Source organism: Marmota flaviventris, chromosome 8 (assembly GCF_047511675.1).
Source record: "Marmota flaviventris isolate mMarFla1 chromosome 8, mMarFla1.hap1, whole genome shotgun sequence".
Lineage (NCBI taxonomy): Eukaryota > Metazoa > Chordata > Mammalia > Rodentia > Sciuridae > Marmota > Marmota flaviventris.
Window position 1 is genome coordinate 128,158,034 of NC_092505.1, and position 15,766 is coordinate 128,173,799.

General features: G+C 53.4%; 1 protein-coding gene across 2 annotated transcripts in view; it reads left to right on the forward strand.

Moving 5' to 3' along the window:
* Nucleotides 1-15,518, forward strand: part of Rab6b (RAB6B, member RAS oncogene family) — a 57,977-nt gene extending 42,459 nt beyond the window's left edge. Inside the window, exons 3-8 of one of the 2 annotated variants that reach the window (XM_027933826.3) lie at nucleotides 3,483-3,536; nucleotides 3,719-3,824; nucleotides 5,179-5,290; nucleotides 6,867-6,960; nucleotides 9,833-9,899; nucleotides 15,454-15,518. In XM_027933826.3, coding sequence (XP_027789627.1) covers nucleotides 3,483-3,536; nucleotides 3,719-3,824; nucleotides 5,179-5,290; nucleotides 6,867-6,960; nucleotides 9,833-9,899; nucleotides 15,454-15,518 — 498 coding nt within the window. The remainder of the gene's footprint in view (nucleotides 1-3,482; nucleotides 3,537-3,718; nucleotides 3,825-5,178; nucleotides 5,291-6,866; nucleotides 6,961-9,832; nucleotides 9,900-15,453) is intronic. The other variant, XM_027933828.1, reaches the window with a different exon arrangement.
* Nucleotides 15,519-15,766: the final 248 nt, after the last annotated feature.

The window sequence follows — 15,766 nt, forward strand, 5'->3', positions numbered from 1 at the left end:
CTGCTCATGTCCTGTTTGGTTTAAAGTTGACATATATCTCTTGAAAGTCACCCCTCATATCCATTTTTTAAAAGGATTTTTCAAAATATTTTTTAGTTGTAGTTGGACACAATACCTTTATTTTATTTATTTATTTATTTTTATGTGGTGTTGGGGATCGAACCCAGGGCCTCGAACACGCTAGGTGTGCGCTCTACCACTGAGCTTTTAAAAGGATTTTAATACTTATTTATTTTATTTAATACTTTTATTTAATACTTTTATTTTATTTAATACTTTTAAAAGGATTTTTATACTTATTTGTAAGCATTATTTTTCAAGGTCCTGGCCTGCTAATCCAACATTTGGTCATCTAGGAGTCTGCTTCTGTTGAGGTTTTTTTTTTTTTCCTTTTGATTATGACTTGAACTTCCTGCTTCTCCACATGTCTAACACTCTTTTTATTCTTATCATGTTATCTTTTTTTTTTTTTTTTAATAATGAATAGTACATTGTGAAGACTCTGGAATTCTAGTATCTTCCTTTAAAGAATATTCAGGTCTATTTGAATAGGCAATTAATGAGGGGATTAATTAAGCTAATCTTTCTCAGGGGGTAGGTACTTACCATGTTGAGACTTTGCAAAGATAGATCTCTTTCTGTTTTTCCCTTAGTCCTCTGGTGTAATACTCAGTCCTGAGATCATGGCCCTCCTTCCAAAACCAGCTCTTCTGGGGTTCCTAGGAGAAGCCTCAGGTATCCACCAAACCTCTTGGACTTTCTGGGACTGGGTAGTTTCTAAAGCAGGAAAACTGCTGAAATGTAGGATCTACCTTGTTCCTTCAGAGATGGAAACTCCCCCATGGCCTATCTATTTTTCAGTTGCTCTTTATTGCTTGGAAATTGTTTATTTCTTGCATTTTACCAGAGATTAGAGTCATTAGATACAAGCTACTCAGCCACTATTGAAAGCAGAACTTAGGAAGGTGGTGTCAAACAGAGCTGGTGTCTCAGTTGTACCCAGAGACAATATCTACACTGTGTTACCTGTCTATGAAGATGCGGGAAGACCCACAGTGGCTCAGTGACTGGTTGGGCGGAGAATGTGGCCCAAACAGGTGTGAGAAAGTGGACGGTTAAGGGACCAGAGGTTGCTCTAATGCAGCAACTTACAAGCTGGACTAAAAGGAGGGGCAGATAGGAAGCTGATCTCTTCCAGCCATGGTTTCCTCATTGCCACCTCTTGGCCAGGTCACGGGGAGGTGTAATAGAGATAATGGTACGCAGGTGTCCATCCAGTACCTGGTGTTGATAATTATGGGGGCCACTGAGCTGAGTTTTCCTGGGTTCCAATGCCTCATCATGTCATCTGGCGATTTCTCTACCCTCCCTGGAAGAAAAAAGTAGCTTGTGCATATTTGAGGTAAAACAGGTTTGTCATTGTTACAGTTATCATCAGCAACGTCACCACCTGGCATTTGGGGATCTGCTTCTTCATGGTTCATTGCTCTGTTGGTCTGTGTCCACAGAAACCCTAAATGATGGTGGCCTAAACAAAATAGAAGAGTCTCTGTAACACAACAATCTGGGTGTAAGGAGTCCAGTGCTGCCGAGGCAGTTCCTAGGGCCAGGGAGTCAGGCTCGGTGGGTCTGTCATTTCTCCTCTGTCATCCTCACCTGGATGGGCCATGATGACCCCTCACCACCTGATTGCATTCCAAGCAATGGGAGAGAAAAGGGGGTGGCTGTGGGCATGCCACCCACAGAGGAGCCCCCCCAGTGATATGTACATGACCTTCACATTCTTTGACCACGTCTTAGCCACCCAGCAGCAAAGGAATCTTGTGTGGGGCAGCCTCGAGTCGCCCCCACACATCTGGGTGATAGCTGGCAGCCTCCGCCTCAGTCCTGAGCCCAGGCCCCTGGTTTGGATTAAGAGTCACTCCGCAGAGGAGCTTGGCACTCCTGGGAGCCCCCCGAGCACTGGTGAGTTGAGAGATTCCTACTTGCTCTGCACGTTCCTCCTTAAGGGTAGGAGAAGACAAAGATTCCTGAGTAACATCTACCATCACACCCCATGAAAGTGTGTGACCCCCACATCCACAAGCTCTCGTGGGTCAGGCTTGCCCCCAGTGACCATGCCAGGCAGGACACGATGCTGGAAGAGCCCAGTGTTGCCAGGGTTCATCACTGGGCTCACAGCCCTGCCGCTGATTGGCATGGTCCCACAGACACACGCTTTAACTTCCCTGGCCTGTCCTTTTATCCTCAAATAAGGGATGGGGCGAGGCCGTGTCTGTGGTGTGTGCCTGTCCCCATGTTCCAGAGTCGTCTGTTCTAGAGGGTTGAGCAGTACTCTGTACCTTGGTGTTCCAGCAGCCTTCCGTGCTTTGTGGACTGAGTTTGGGGTGGCATCGTGCACACCTGCTCACGCGCACTGGTGCACACCCATGCCATCAGCCTTCGGGCCTCGGGTTCCCCTTGGTTCTGTTTTTCATAGTCAGTAGTCACTGCGTAGTTTTCCATGCAGTGAAACGCATTTCTTAAACTTATTTTTATTTCAGAAGACTTTGTTTTAAATTTCAGAACTTTTTGTAGAAAATAGAAAAATAGCCAGGCATGGTGGCACACACACACACACCTTTAATCCCAGAGGCTTGGGAGGCTAAGGCAGGAGGATCACAAGTTCAAAGCCAGCCTCAGCAACTCAGCAAGACCCTGTCTCTAAATAAAATATAAAAAAGGGCTGGGGATGTGGCTCAGTGGTTAAGCACCCCTGGGTTCAATCCCCAGTCCAAAAAAAGAAAAATACATAATGAAGGAATCACAAAAGATGCCCATAATGTTCTTATATAGACACTGGTATGAAGTGCATCCGATTTACTTCAGTGTCTGAGAAAACATGAAAAATATTCATGCATCTACTTCAGTTAATCGAATTGGGATCACACTACACACGATGTTTTATAGTGTGCGGCTTCTCACTCGATAATTTGCTTCCCCAGATCCTTAAGGATTTTTCAAGAACATGATTTTTAATGGCTGCCTATGATTCTAATCCCTGTCCTTAGTCAAGGACCCGGATGTCCAGGCCGTGTCTGAGTCTTTGTCATTATTAATTATGCAGCAATGATATCTCCGTTTCACACTGACAGCTTCCCTTAGCTCCTACTCATGGGTACTGGGTGCAGGTGAGGCCAGAGTGGGTTGGTGGCCTGCACAAGGCCACACAGTAAGGGAGTGGCAGGTCCTGGCTCTCTGGTTGCAAGGCTGGCTGCCCCTTACAGGTGTCAGGATAGGAGAGGCACAGGTGTGACACGGGGTGCTGGTAACTATCAGCTCTCATTTTGTTGGCTTGAGGAGAAAAGAGCCAGTGGACGGAGACTTTCCTGGATGGGTGGCAGTGCCCCCCTCTATCTGCCATGCCATTGCCTGGGGACCCTGCACTTTTGTTTTTTTGCTGGAGACCTTTCTGTCTTGACCTTTCCATGCTTTTCTAACAGGCAACCATCGGGATCGACTTCTTGTCAAAAACCATGTACTTGGAGGACCGCACGGTGAGCACCTGATTTTAAATCTGGGAGGACAGGAAGGTTTCCGTGGGCTTATCTCCTGGGACCCCAGAGCCTGTGCCAAGCCTGGCGGCACGAGCCTGGCAGTGCCAGAATCACAGAGCCTGGGCCCCAGGCTGGTCGAGGACCTCGCTGGCCCCCTCACCCCTGTGCCCCTCTCCGTGCAGGTGCGACTGCAGCTCTGGGACACAGCCGGCCAGGAGCGGTTCCGCAGCCTGATCCCCAGCTACATCCGGGACTCCACTGTGGCCGTGGTGGTGTACGACATCACAAGTGAGTGAAGGTCTATGCTCCATGGAGGGAGGCTCTCGGAGGACCCAGGGCCCGGGAATGACCCTCGCCGGCCAGGTGTGTGTGCATGTACACACACCTGTGCTTGAGCCCTGAATGCAGGAAGGCAGAGGCCCGGGTTGGGTGTGAGTTGCTTTCCACTGTCCCACACACACCTGTGACAGACCTGGCCTGGGCTGGTTAGTCCTGCTTGGAGCAGGGTCCTGGGGGTCTGGGGAGCAGATGCTCACGAGGCTGGCCCTGCCCCAAGCCCCTCTCACTCTTCACTGCCCTGGATGACGTCTGGGTATGTTCATCAGGGTGGGAGAAGACAATGGCCTGTGCCAACCCAGACCCAGCAGGCAGGATCTGTCACTGGGGTCTCAGCACCTCACAGGGCAGCCAAGGAGCCTTGGGAACCCCGGGGCTGGCAGCCCTGCTCGCCCATTGTGCTCTGTGTCCCAAGCAGGCATTCTCGAGGCCTGCACAACGCTGAGAGAGAGTCGGGGACTGCAGTGGGGGCTGACATAGAGCCAGAGCTGCCTGGGCCTGTAAAATGGAAGCCCATGGTCGTGATTATGCTTAAGGTGGGAAGTCACACGTGTGCCCCAGCTCTGCCTGTCCCTTAGTCCACCCACCACTTTCCCTGAGTGCAGGTAGGAGCTGGGTCTCCGAGGACCTGGGCCCACATGGCCTGATCCCCAGCAGAAGGGAGACCAGGCTGCAGGGAATGAGGGCTTGCCAGGCCAGGCTGCCTCCCCTGCACCAGGGATGTGGACTGCCGAGTGGCAGACACCACCCAGTGACCTGGGAGTGACCTCCCCATGAGGACGGTCACGTCTGCTGAGAGAGACCAGGCTGCCCAGAAACAGCCCTGCTCTCTGGCTGACGGAGTGCTCCTGGCCCTGGGTTGCCTTCCTAGCCCCTTTGCCTGCAGAGTCTGGGGTTCTCCTCACCCGCCTGTCCTCTCCCAAGCTGCCCGACACTCCCTCTGGGGAGGCCACTCTGTAGGGCGCTCCTTCCCTGGGGGCTGAGTGTCCGCCTCCAGCCCCTCCCTGCTTCCAGGCTCAGTGGAGTCCGTGCACCCATTTCTCACATTTTATTCGGAACCCCAAAGTCAGGTCTCATGATGGCTTCTAAAGGCATTATTTCATGTGGAACTCGAGACGGTGGCTTTCTAGGTAAGGCCACTCCTCTCCCAAAAGGGTGGCTGAGCCGTTCAAGGGGTTCCCCAGGGCTCAGTTCCCAGTGGACTGGTCTGCGTGGGCTGTGCTTTCCCTCTTCATAGGTGTCTAAGCCACTCCTGGCCTCTCTGAGGGCTGGCTCTCATCTCCACTGTCCCCCTTTCTGCCTCCAGACCTCAACTCCTTCCAACAGACCTCTAAGTGGATCGATGACGTCAGGACAGAGAGGGGCAGTGACGTGATCATCATGCTGGTGGGCAACAAGACGGACCTGGCTGACAAGAGGTGGGTACCGGGGCACAGAGGTGCAGAGGCTGGCGAGACAGGCCTGCCCTTTGCTCCTGGGTAACTGCTCTGGACCAGGAACTCGGGGATGCGTGGATGGCAAGTGTGTCCTTCGGACCTGTCCCTGGGCCCAGGAGTTTTAGGCACACTTGGAAGTACCCTTTCCAACCATGGGTGTGTGATTTCTGAAGCTGCCATCTTCCACTGCCCAGCAGGGCAGGCACTGAGCCGTGTGCATCGCCCAGCAGTGTGTGGTCTGGGCCCCCGTCATGGTCACAGCACAGTCCCCTGGTCCCAGGAGCTTCTGCTCCTACTGTGTAGGTCTGCCGCTGTGAGAAGCCTGCACTGGTGCGTAGGGTGTGAACACCCTGCTCTAGACGTGAGCCTGCAGCCTGTCGGCAGAACAAGCCTGATCCCCAGCCTGCTTGGCCTGGCTTGCTGTGTGTGGTCTGGGGAGACGCTTCTGTGGGAGAGGTGTCTCCGTGCCCTCCAGTATGCCGGCTGACTTAGGTGTCCTTTACACACATTTGTCCACTTATTCTACCTGACCCCAACCCGGACAGATAAAGCCACAGGTCATAGACTCCAGCAAGGTGCCTGGGCCTCTTGCAACGTGACCAGTGCGTGCCTTCCTGGAGTCCTGTGTCACATGGGGAAAATGGGCTCTGATGCTTGCTCCTTTGCTATGAAGCTCTGTGGCCTTGGGGGAGCCACTTTCAACCTTGGCATTTGCATTTGGGAATGGGGGCTGATGATGTCACCCAGGGCAGCTTGTAGCTGGAAGCTCTTCACAAACAGGCTCTTGAACTAGTGAGAGTTGGGAAAGGCCGGTGGGTGATAGGCCTGCTCCTGAGCTCAGAAGACACCGTGGAAGGAGCAGGGAAAGGGGCTGGTGTGCTCTGTGCCCTGGGCCCTCTTCACCCTGGAGAGACTGGGATTGGCTTCGTCCTTGGACGGACCCCTGTGCTCGTAGCCTGTCTTCTGCTCACCAAGGGCCCTGGTAGCTCCCTTTGCCCTGCCAGGTGATCCCTGCCCTCTGCTCCACTGTGCCCATGACTTTTCATCAGGACCCATAAGGAGCAACAGCCTAGGCTCCCCTGTGTGTCCCCAGGGCATGCTTCCTCCTCCAGGGGACACCATGACAGTTCTCACTTTACACCTGTCACGGATGGAGACTGAGAAGGGGGTGGGGATGAACAAAGCCATCTGAGATCCCGGGAGATCTGTGTCCTCCCTCAGGTCATCACAGTGCCCCTCCCACTGTCTCTTCCTGCTCCTCTGGCCCCTCCTCCTCCACTACCACCAGCACTGCCCGCATGGACGGCACTCACTGTATCCAGAAGGCCATCTGTAGCTTGCCTCATGTTCCCAGGCGATGCTGGGGCTGAAGGGCAAAAGGGACACCAGCCAGGTTCCTCAGCATCCCCCGACCCACCGCAGGCGCCCTGCTGCCAAGCCTCTGAGTGCCCCCTCCTCGCCACCTTGCCAAGGCCCCCTGGTCCTGGAAGGCAAGGGCCTTCCTGCCAGGGGCCGCTCCTCTATGGAACTGATTTTCCCCTCATCCCCTCTTCTCCAGGCAGATAACCATCGAGGAAGGGGAGCAGCGCGCCAAAGAACTGAGTGTCATGTTCATCGAGACCAGTGCAAAGACTGGCTACAACGTGAAGCAGGTGAGGACACACCTGTGCCGGCCCCAGCACAGCTGGCCAGGAGGCCCACCCGGGGCTTCTGGGGGTGCTGAGCCTCAGGTGGCGACTGCCCTGCCCTTAGAGCCTGGTCCAGGGATCAAGGTCACCAACAAAACACCCATAAACCTGTGCAGAGGGGGAGGAAGCTGACTTCCTGTGGGGTAGAGCATGTGAGGGGGACAGAGCACTCACTTCAGGAGCCATTTGGATACTGCCGGTCACCAGCCACCAGAGCAGTGACCAGTCGTGGGCCCCTGTAGCAGGCTGTACAGTGTCCAGCACTGACTCCCAGGTGACTGCAGGAAGCCAGGGTTCCTAGCCTCTTACCTCACTTGGGAGGAGCGCTGCCAGACATCTTGGGTTCCTGCCTTGTATCCATCAAGTGCTCAGCACCTTGGAGGGCAACTTGGACTTGGAGCAAGGAGCCCAACGCCCAGGGTGGAGGGAAAGGAGGTGGAGTTAGGGCTGAGCCGTGGAGCAGCGACTCTTACCCGGGATCCACAGAACCCAAGGAGTGCCCAAGAGAGAATTCAGCAGTCGGCAGGCCTGGGCTCGAGATAATCCCACCTGTGCCGTCTCTGACCTCTAAATTACTGTAGCACGTCCTTCGGCGATGAATGCAGGCAACCAGGTTCAGTGACATTAGCAGGAATCTGTGACTCCTTCTCCCCCTCAGGAATCACGGGTGTTTTGTTATGGCCTCAGAGTGTGGCAGGTGTCCTGGACTTTACATGCATGGCTACATGAACATCGTAGTAGTTATTAGGGCTACGGCTAGTTCCTGCAGTTTAATATGTTCACAAGGAAGCACAAGTGTCACTACGTCACAAATTTGTTTCTTCCTAAATATTTTAGAACTATTTCATTCAGTACCAAATGGTCTCCTCTATAAACCTATGAACTTGGTTTTGTACCTTAGGAGGGCGTCCATAGGCTTTACCAGGCTGCTGGAGGAGGCCTGGGCTCAAGCCAAGGGGGGGAGCCTTGCCTTCCAGGACCAGGGGGCCTTGGCAAGGTGGCGAGGAGGGGGCACTCAGAGGCTTGGCAGCAGGGCGCCTGCGGTGGGTCGGGGGATGCTGAGGAACCTGGCTGGTGTCCCTTTTGCCCTTCAGCCCCAGCATCGCCTGGGAACATGAGGCAAGCTACAGATGGCCTTCTGGATACAGTGAGTGCCGTCCATGCGGGCAGTGCTGGTGGTAGTGGAGGAGGAGGGGCCAGAGGAGCAGGAAGAGACAGTGGGAGGGGCACTGTGATGACCTGAGGGAGGACACAGATCTCCCGGGATCTCAGATGGCTTTGTTCATCCCCACCCCCTTCTCAGTCTCCATCCGTGACAGGTGTAAAGTGAGAACTGTCATGGTGTCCCCTGGAGGAGGAAGCATGCCCTGGGGACACACAGGGGAGCCTAGGCTGTTGCTCCTTATGGGTCCTGATGAAAAGTCATGGGCACAGTGGAGCAGAGGCCAGGGCTAGGCCGACCTTAGAGAAGGGGGCAGCTGCCCAGCCTTCTGGGTCAGGGAGACATTGATGCCCCCACTGCTCCCAGAATGCTCTGCAACCCAGGCAGCAGGAGGTCCCTTCAAACCCTGTGTGGTTCAGGGAAGGAGTTCCTGCAGTGCAGACTGTGCACGCTCAACGAGAACATATCTGCTCACAGAGACCCACCCCCACCCCAAGAGCATCCTCCTTGGCCATTGGCAGAAGCTATCATCCATCCAATAATCGGCAGAGTGGGGCTACCTACACAAGGCCATGAAGAACACTCACAAGGGGAGACCCAGGCTTGCCCACTTGTCCTAGCCCTCTACAGGCAGGGTCCCACACCCTGCAGGGCCCACCAGCGGCTTCCGCACTTGGGCCCTCACCTTGTCACCCAGCCTGGCCTGAGACCTGAATAAGACTCACTCTGTCTTCTGAGATCTCATGCAGTGGTTTTCAGCCCAGAGCCCACTGAGTTCCTGCAACTAGCATTTGTGGAGAGAAGGGGAATGTTTATATGTTAGCCTGTTTGAGCTACTGTAACAAACTGCCATAGAGTGGGTGACTTTATATAAGTAACAGAATTTTTTTTTTCTCAGAGTTTTGGGGGCCACAAGTCCAAAATGGAGGTGTGGCAGATTCAGTGTCTGGTGAGGGCCTGTTTCCTCACAGATGGTACCTTCTAACTGTATCTTCACATGGAAGGGACAAGCACGGTCCCTCGGGCCTCTTTTGTAAGGGCATTAATGCTATTTGTAAAGGCTCTGCCCTCATGACCGATCACCTCCGGAAAGGCCCCACCTCTTAATACTGTCACATGGGGAAATAGGTGTCGGCATTTGAGGTTGGGAGGACATAAGCATCAGACCACTGCACTCCCGCCTGCCAAGCCCCGCCCCAACACACTCACACACACACACACACACACATTCACACACAGAAGCAGTACATGCACACACAAACACCCAACACACACCCACACTTACAAAAACACACAGAATCCCACACATTCACTCCCTCATTTGTTTATATAGACACACACACACACACACACATAGTATGCATATCACACCCACACCTACACACACATCCAAACAGACCTCAGTGCTTGCTGTGTTCACACTCACCATGACCCTCACTGTGACTGAGGCCCTAGCTCCCAGCCGAGCTGCCTCTGAGCCATGGGTCACAGGTCCCCAAGGAAGAGGGTCACTTGTCTCAAGGGAAAGTGGGAAGCTGGTTTCCCACACCCAGTGCCCAGGAGGGCGGTGGACAGAAGCCCACCCAGGGCCTGACTGTGGGAGCCCAGCTCATTGCTGGCCCAGTGTAGGTGGGGGCAGCCCCGGGGCTCACCCTGATCTCCCCGTCTCTGCAGCTCTTCCGACGTGTGGCGTCGGCTCTGCCCGGCATGGAGAATGTCCAGGAGAAGAGCAAAGAGGGGAGTATCCTTTTCCTTTGACAAGTGAGTGAAAAGATGAGCCCGAGAAACCTTTTCTCTAAATAATATTTTTCTCTAAATAATATTTTCCTGCAGCAGAGAAGCTCTTGCTGGGCCTCCATGCAGCCTCCCTGGACTGCTGGGGCCACCTGTGCCCAGGGACAGGGCTGAGCCCCATGGTCTTTGAGCCCTAGCCAGCTCTAGCCGTCGATGCCATCTTCTTCCACAGCGGCGTGGGGAGACCTTTCAAAGGGGTGTGTAAGCATGATGGTGAGGGGCGGGGAGCAAGAAGAGGTGGCTGTTCCTTCTTTATCTGAACACCCACGTGCGTTTCATGGGTACAGGTGGCCTCTCCACTGCAGAGGTGGCTTCCGAACACTGAGCCTGTGGGTTCATGCTACTCCACATGGGACAAGTCCCCCACCTGAGGCCCCTTCCATGTCCTGTGCCCCGGCTTGCACAGCCCCCACCTCCCCATTGCTCTATGGAACAGGGTTATACACCACTCACATAGTCCAACCCGAACCTGGGCCAAGACCTACATGCTGACATTGAGGTTCAGAGAGGTAGCCTGGTTTGCCTAAAGTCACACAGCATGTAAGTTATGGAGTTAGGATTTATACTCCAGCTTGCTTCCTCCATATCCAGTTCTGTTCCATTCTAAAACATCTTCCCTCAAGGATCAGATGAGAGTGGCTTTGGTAGGTGAGGGCATCACCCACAGACAGCCCTTCCTTGCACCTACTCAGATGCTCCAGTTCAAGTTAGCCACTAGAGACTGGGCACTCATGTCCCAGCCTGCACCCTTCAGAACAGAATGTGTCTCCCCAAAGCAGCTTCCCAGCATCGTCCACTCGTCCCTATAGGTCCTCAAGGGTAGAAACCCGTGACAGGTCAGAGAAGGACGCCAGAGAGGCCAAAGAGCCCCTTCCAGCTGAAGAGGGTTGAAACAAAAGAAATGAATAACTTGATGCTAGAAACCAGAGGTGACGCCCCTCTGCCTGATGCAGCCCAGTGCCAGGGTGGGGGCGGGGAGGCTACAGCCAGGGGAAGCCTGAGACAGGCTGTAGGGACAGTTGGCCCTCCAGCCTCCTCAAGGGACTCTCAGAGTAGTCTTGAGACCCAGGGAGCATGTGCCTCACCAAACCCAGAGGATGCCCAGTGGCCAAAGGGAGTGTCACCTGATTGTCCGTGGTGAGACTCCAGTTCCAGGTGAGGAAGCGTGTTGGGGCACCTCACAGTGCCCTCAGCAGAGCTGGCTGCATGTCTCGGGGCACAGCCCATGGTGTCACCGGGCAGGGGCTCCTGTGACGTGCCAGAACATACTGAAGGCAACCTGCGGGGCAGGATGAGAGAGGACCAAGGGCAGGAGGAGACGAGATGCAATGAGGAGCGGGTTGCAGACAGCCCGCTTCACGTCCTGCCCACTCTGAAGACCACAGCAAACTGGTCAGGGTGAGTGTTTCATTCACATTCTCCCAGGGTCCAAGTTCAGGGTTCCAATTAGCACATCGTCACTGTCTCACCCAGCTGCAGGTGACCTCTGGGCCCTTGGGGAGAAAGAACACAGGGCAGATAGCAAGCAGATGGCACAGGACTATGTAGTCTCTGATCCTTTTCTAGCAGATACAGTCCCACCCTCTCTCTGCCTAGGAGCCCTCTGGCTGGGGCCTGATATGAGGAAGGGGCTGGAACAGCCTAGAGCAGACCCCCTAGATCCTGAAAGGGACCAGGTGGTTCAGCCAGGGTGGTGGCCTGGCACTTATATGTTTACTGATGGCTCAAACCCAGGTGTTTGGGAGCTATGTTCTTGGAAGTCGTGTTGGAACTGTATTCAGCATGAAGAGCAAGGACACAGAGGTTCTGCTTTGTGACATATGCAAAGTTCATACTCACCCTCACTTGGCTCAGGGCATGGCGGGCCCGTCTGCTGCTTCCAGGTCCACATGAAGGGCTACTGGGCCTCATCTTCACACCCAAGATAGGGTGCTTCCCCCAGGGCTGCCCTGCTGGCCCTTCTGCCCAGCAGCCCACCCCCACTCATCCTCTGCTTTCTCAACTAAGTGGGACCGAGGGGCCACAAAGTGGTTAAGCCTCAAGCCCCTCGCTGGGTCTGCATACGCAAGGCTCCTTCTCCTGCTTTCTGCCCAAACAGCATGTCTCTGTGTATGGGTCCTGGGCTCTTTCTGAATAAGGCTGGCATTTGCAAAGTAACTTGGGCACCTCATGAAGTGGTCCTAAGGGGACAGGACAGTCATACCCCAAGCAGGGAAGAGCAGGCCCAAGGCCTCCCATTTGGTCAGTTGATGGCTGGGACCAATTCCAAACACTTGCATCCTGCCATCCTTATACTCTCAAACAGAGCACAAGCATAGCTGACACCCCAGACAGAGAGGTGTGGCAACCTTAGAGAACCTGGAATGGGGGACACATGCCCGGCAGGTTGGGGCAAGATTGTAACTGGCCGTCTGGGTCCACCCATCGCTATCCCAAGGACCAGAGGGAAGAGGAAGTGTGCCCTGAATGTGGTCTGTGATGAGCCATACTTGAGCAAGAGGAACAGGGGGGCTCTCTGGGCTCTGCCTGCAAGAAAGGCACATAACAAGCCTCTTGAGGCTTATTGGCAACTTCCACAAGGGGTTTCCTCTTCTGGGGATCATTTAGACACGGGTCCACTCATTCTTGCCCATCCTTTTCACTCAGCAGGCACTGTATTGCACTGGTATGTGTCATTACAAGAAAGAGGTGACATTAAGTGACAAGAGTATGTGTGGAATCTCGGGCAGATGATCTAAACCTGTACTTGCCAGTACTGATGCCACCTGTGGCTGTACACATTTAAAGTTGGATCCAGTTTGAAGTTCAGTTCCTCACTTCACTAGCCTTGGTTGCTGTGTTGCTGATGGCTACCATGTGGGACGGTCAGACGTAGAACATGTCCACTCTTGCAAACCGTTCTTCTGAACAGTGCTGTTCTGGGCCTGTCTGTAGAATCCGTTCCCCAGGTGTCTGTGCACTGGGACTCTCCCAGGGAACTCGCTCAAAGTATACACCCTGAGCCCATCCCCGGATCGACTGATGTGGGGCCCAGGGAGATGTATTTTTAGCGAGTTTCCCAGGAGATGTTTGATGCAGTCCACTTGGGAACTGCCGCTGTGCAGTGTACAAAAGCCCTCTGAGTCCCGCAGCACTGGAGAAGGTTTATTTTTAATGGCAGTCAGGTAGCTTTCATATTGGACAGAAATTAATGCTGTAACTAGGACCAACCTTTCAGCTAGATCCAGTGGTTCTCAAGCCGAAAATATTCCCCGCTTCCCCACAGAGGACATTTGGCAACATTTCTAAACATTTTTGGTTGTCGAAAGTTGGGGGAAAGAGAAAAATGTTACTGGCATCTCGTGGTTAGAGGGCATGCACAGGATGGCACCCACAGTGGACATGAGGGTGAAAACCTAGTGCAAGAGGACTGTGGCACAGCTGGGTCATTCAAAAATGGAACTCTGGGCTGGGGATGTAGCTCAGCAGCAGGGCTTGTGCTTAAGATGTGCAAGGCCCTCGGTTCCATTCTCAGCAGCAACAAATGAATGAATAAGAACATAACTCTATGGTCAGATGGCCTTGGTGTGCACCAGGCTCCTCCGTCCCCCGTCCCCTGGCTGGACAGTCATGTTTTACTGCACGGCCTGAAGTCTCATGTTGAAGTGCGGCAGCACCTTAGTGGGGCCTAGCCTAGTGCCCAGCACAGAGTAGGTGCTCAATTTTACCTAGAAAAGCTCCTCAGAGGAGGCAACAAATGCAGGAGCCCTGAACAAAGGAGGAGGACACTTTGTCCAGGCGGAGCAGGCGAGGGAGTCTGGGTATGGGGGAAAAAACAGTCTGTGCACAGGAAGGAAGGGGAGCAGAGGTCATGTTTGCAGGGGGAGGATCTGACTGCCAAGCCTGTGGGATCAATGACAGGGGATGAGCCAGAGGCCACTCATCAACCGTCACACCAGAACTGGCTTTGGGAAGGCACCGTACTGAGAAAAGGCTGGGTAGGCTCAGAGGGGGCTCCTGGAGATCAGGAGAATCCAGTGAGGCTGATGCCTGGGCCAGCAGTGCAGAGGGGGTCTGGGATCAGCAGAGGCCACAGAACCACAGGTGGCAGAGAGCAGCAGAGGGGCTAGGTTGTTGGTTTTTTTATTTTTTTTTTTAAGTGATTTTATTTATTTATTTAATTTATTTATATTTTATTCTATTTCTCTGCAATACTGAGGATCTAACCCTGGGCCTTGAGCATGCTAGGCAAGTACCTTATCACTGAGCTATACCCCAAGCCCAACAGCAGGGCCTTCTTGGCTGTGGGTTTGTTAAAACAATAGGGAGCAGAAAAGTAGGACTACCTGATGGGGGTGGAGAGGATGAAGCGGGGCAGTGGAAGGCAGGCGGTCACTTATGACCTGTTGACCATTTTGTTTGTATTCTGCCATGGAATAGAGTATGTATGTGTTCACGTACCTGCATACATACACAGGAACAAGATAGGACTGTGTGTACACACACACACACCCACACACACACACAGGAAAGTGGGAGATGAAGGCATACTTAAAATACCTGTCACAGCTGAGCAGTTGTTCGAGGTGGCAGTATTGATTCTGAGCTTCCTAACAGCCAAGGAGCAACAATGTGATCTTCAGGACACACATGGCTTTTCATGATACTTTAAGCATAAGAATCTCTCCTGTTGTCCTCAAACAAGGGACACAAAAACCTCCCCAGGATGCTAGCAATGAGTGATAAGCAGGACTTGTGATCCCCCCACGCCCCACCCCCACCCCCATTGCAGTTCTACAGGAACTAGAGCCCATCTGGGCCTGTGCCAGTGGTGCACACCTTTAATTCTAGGAGGAATCTCAATTCAAGGCCAGCATCAGCAATTTAGGGAGGTTCTAACTTAGTGAGATCCTGTCTCAAAATATAGAAAGGGCTGGGGATGTGGCTCAGTGGTAAAGCACCCCTGGATTCAATCCCCATTACCAAAACACAAAACAAAAAATCCTCACTAAAACCCAGCCCAAGAAGAGTGATCCTGTTGTGGTACCGAGGGCTTGGTCAGCCATAATTACAAGATCTAAATAATGAAAGTCTCTGGTTTATTCCTCCTGGTGAGAAGAGGAAGGAACAACCTGGTTGTGTTTTGAACCTCTTCCTCTGGTGCTGATAAGTGCTACTTGGGCCCACGGTCCCTAAGGGCACCGAAGGAAAGGGCTGGAGAGGGGGCCATGTTTAGATCCAGTGGGTATGGCCTCCCACATTAGCCACCTGGGAATCTAAGTGACCTGCTCTGACAAGCGTGCAGGCTCAGTGCCCCTGCTGCCCACCAGGGCAGGGCCGCGCTCTCCTGTGCTTTCACATGTGAGCATTCGGGCCTGTCTGGTGATGGAGCTGATAGGTAGGACAGGGACTCCTGGCCTGTGTGCCAGTGATGTCACAGCCCAGGACAAGCTGTGCTCTGGATGGACAGGGCCTGCAGGGCTCTCAGCGAGAGTCATCTTCCTTAGCCGGCACCCCTGCAGTGATCGACATCAAGCTGGACAAACCCCAGGAGCCCCCGGCCAGCGAGGGCGGCTGTTCCTGCTAATGTGGAGCCTGACCTCGGCTTCCTCCGACACTACTCGCTTGTTGTGTTGCTTCCTATTGGTTAGCTTCCTATGGGGGTGGGGAATGAGTTCATCAAGATGGGAGGACTTTTCTTTTCTCTCTGTCTCTAGGAGTAGGGTGGGATGGGGAGGGAGGCTGGGCATCAGGGATCACATCACTCTTAACAGCTGTTACTCAAACGACTATTTTTTGGTTTGGTTGTAATATATTGTACTTTATTAAGATTGC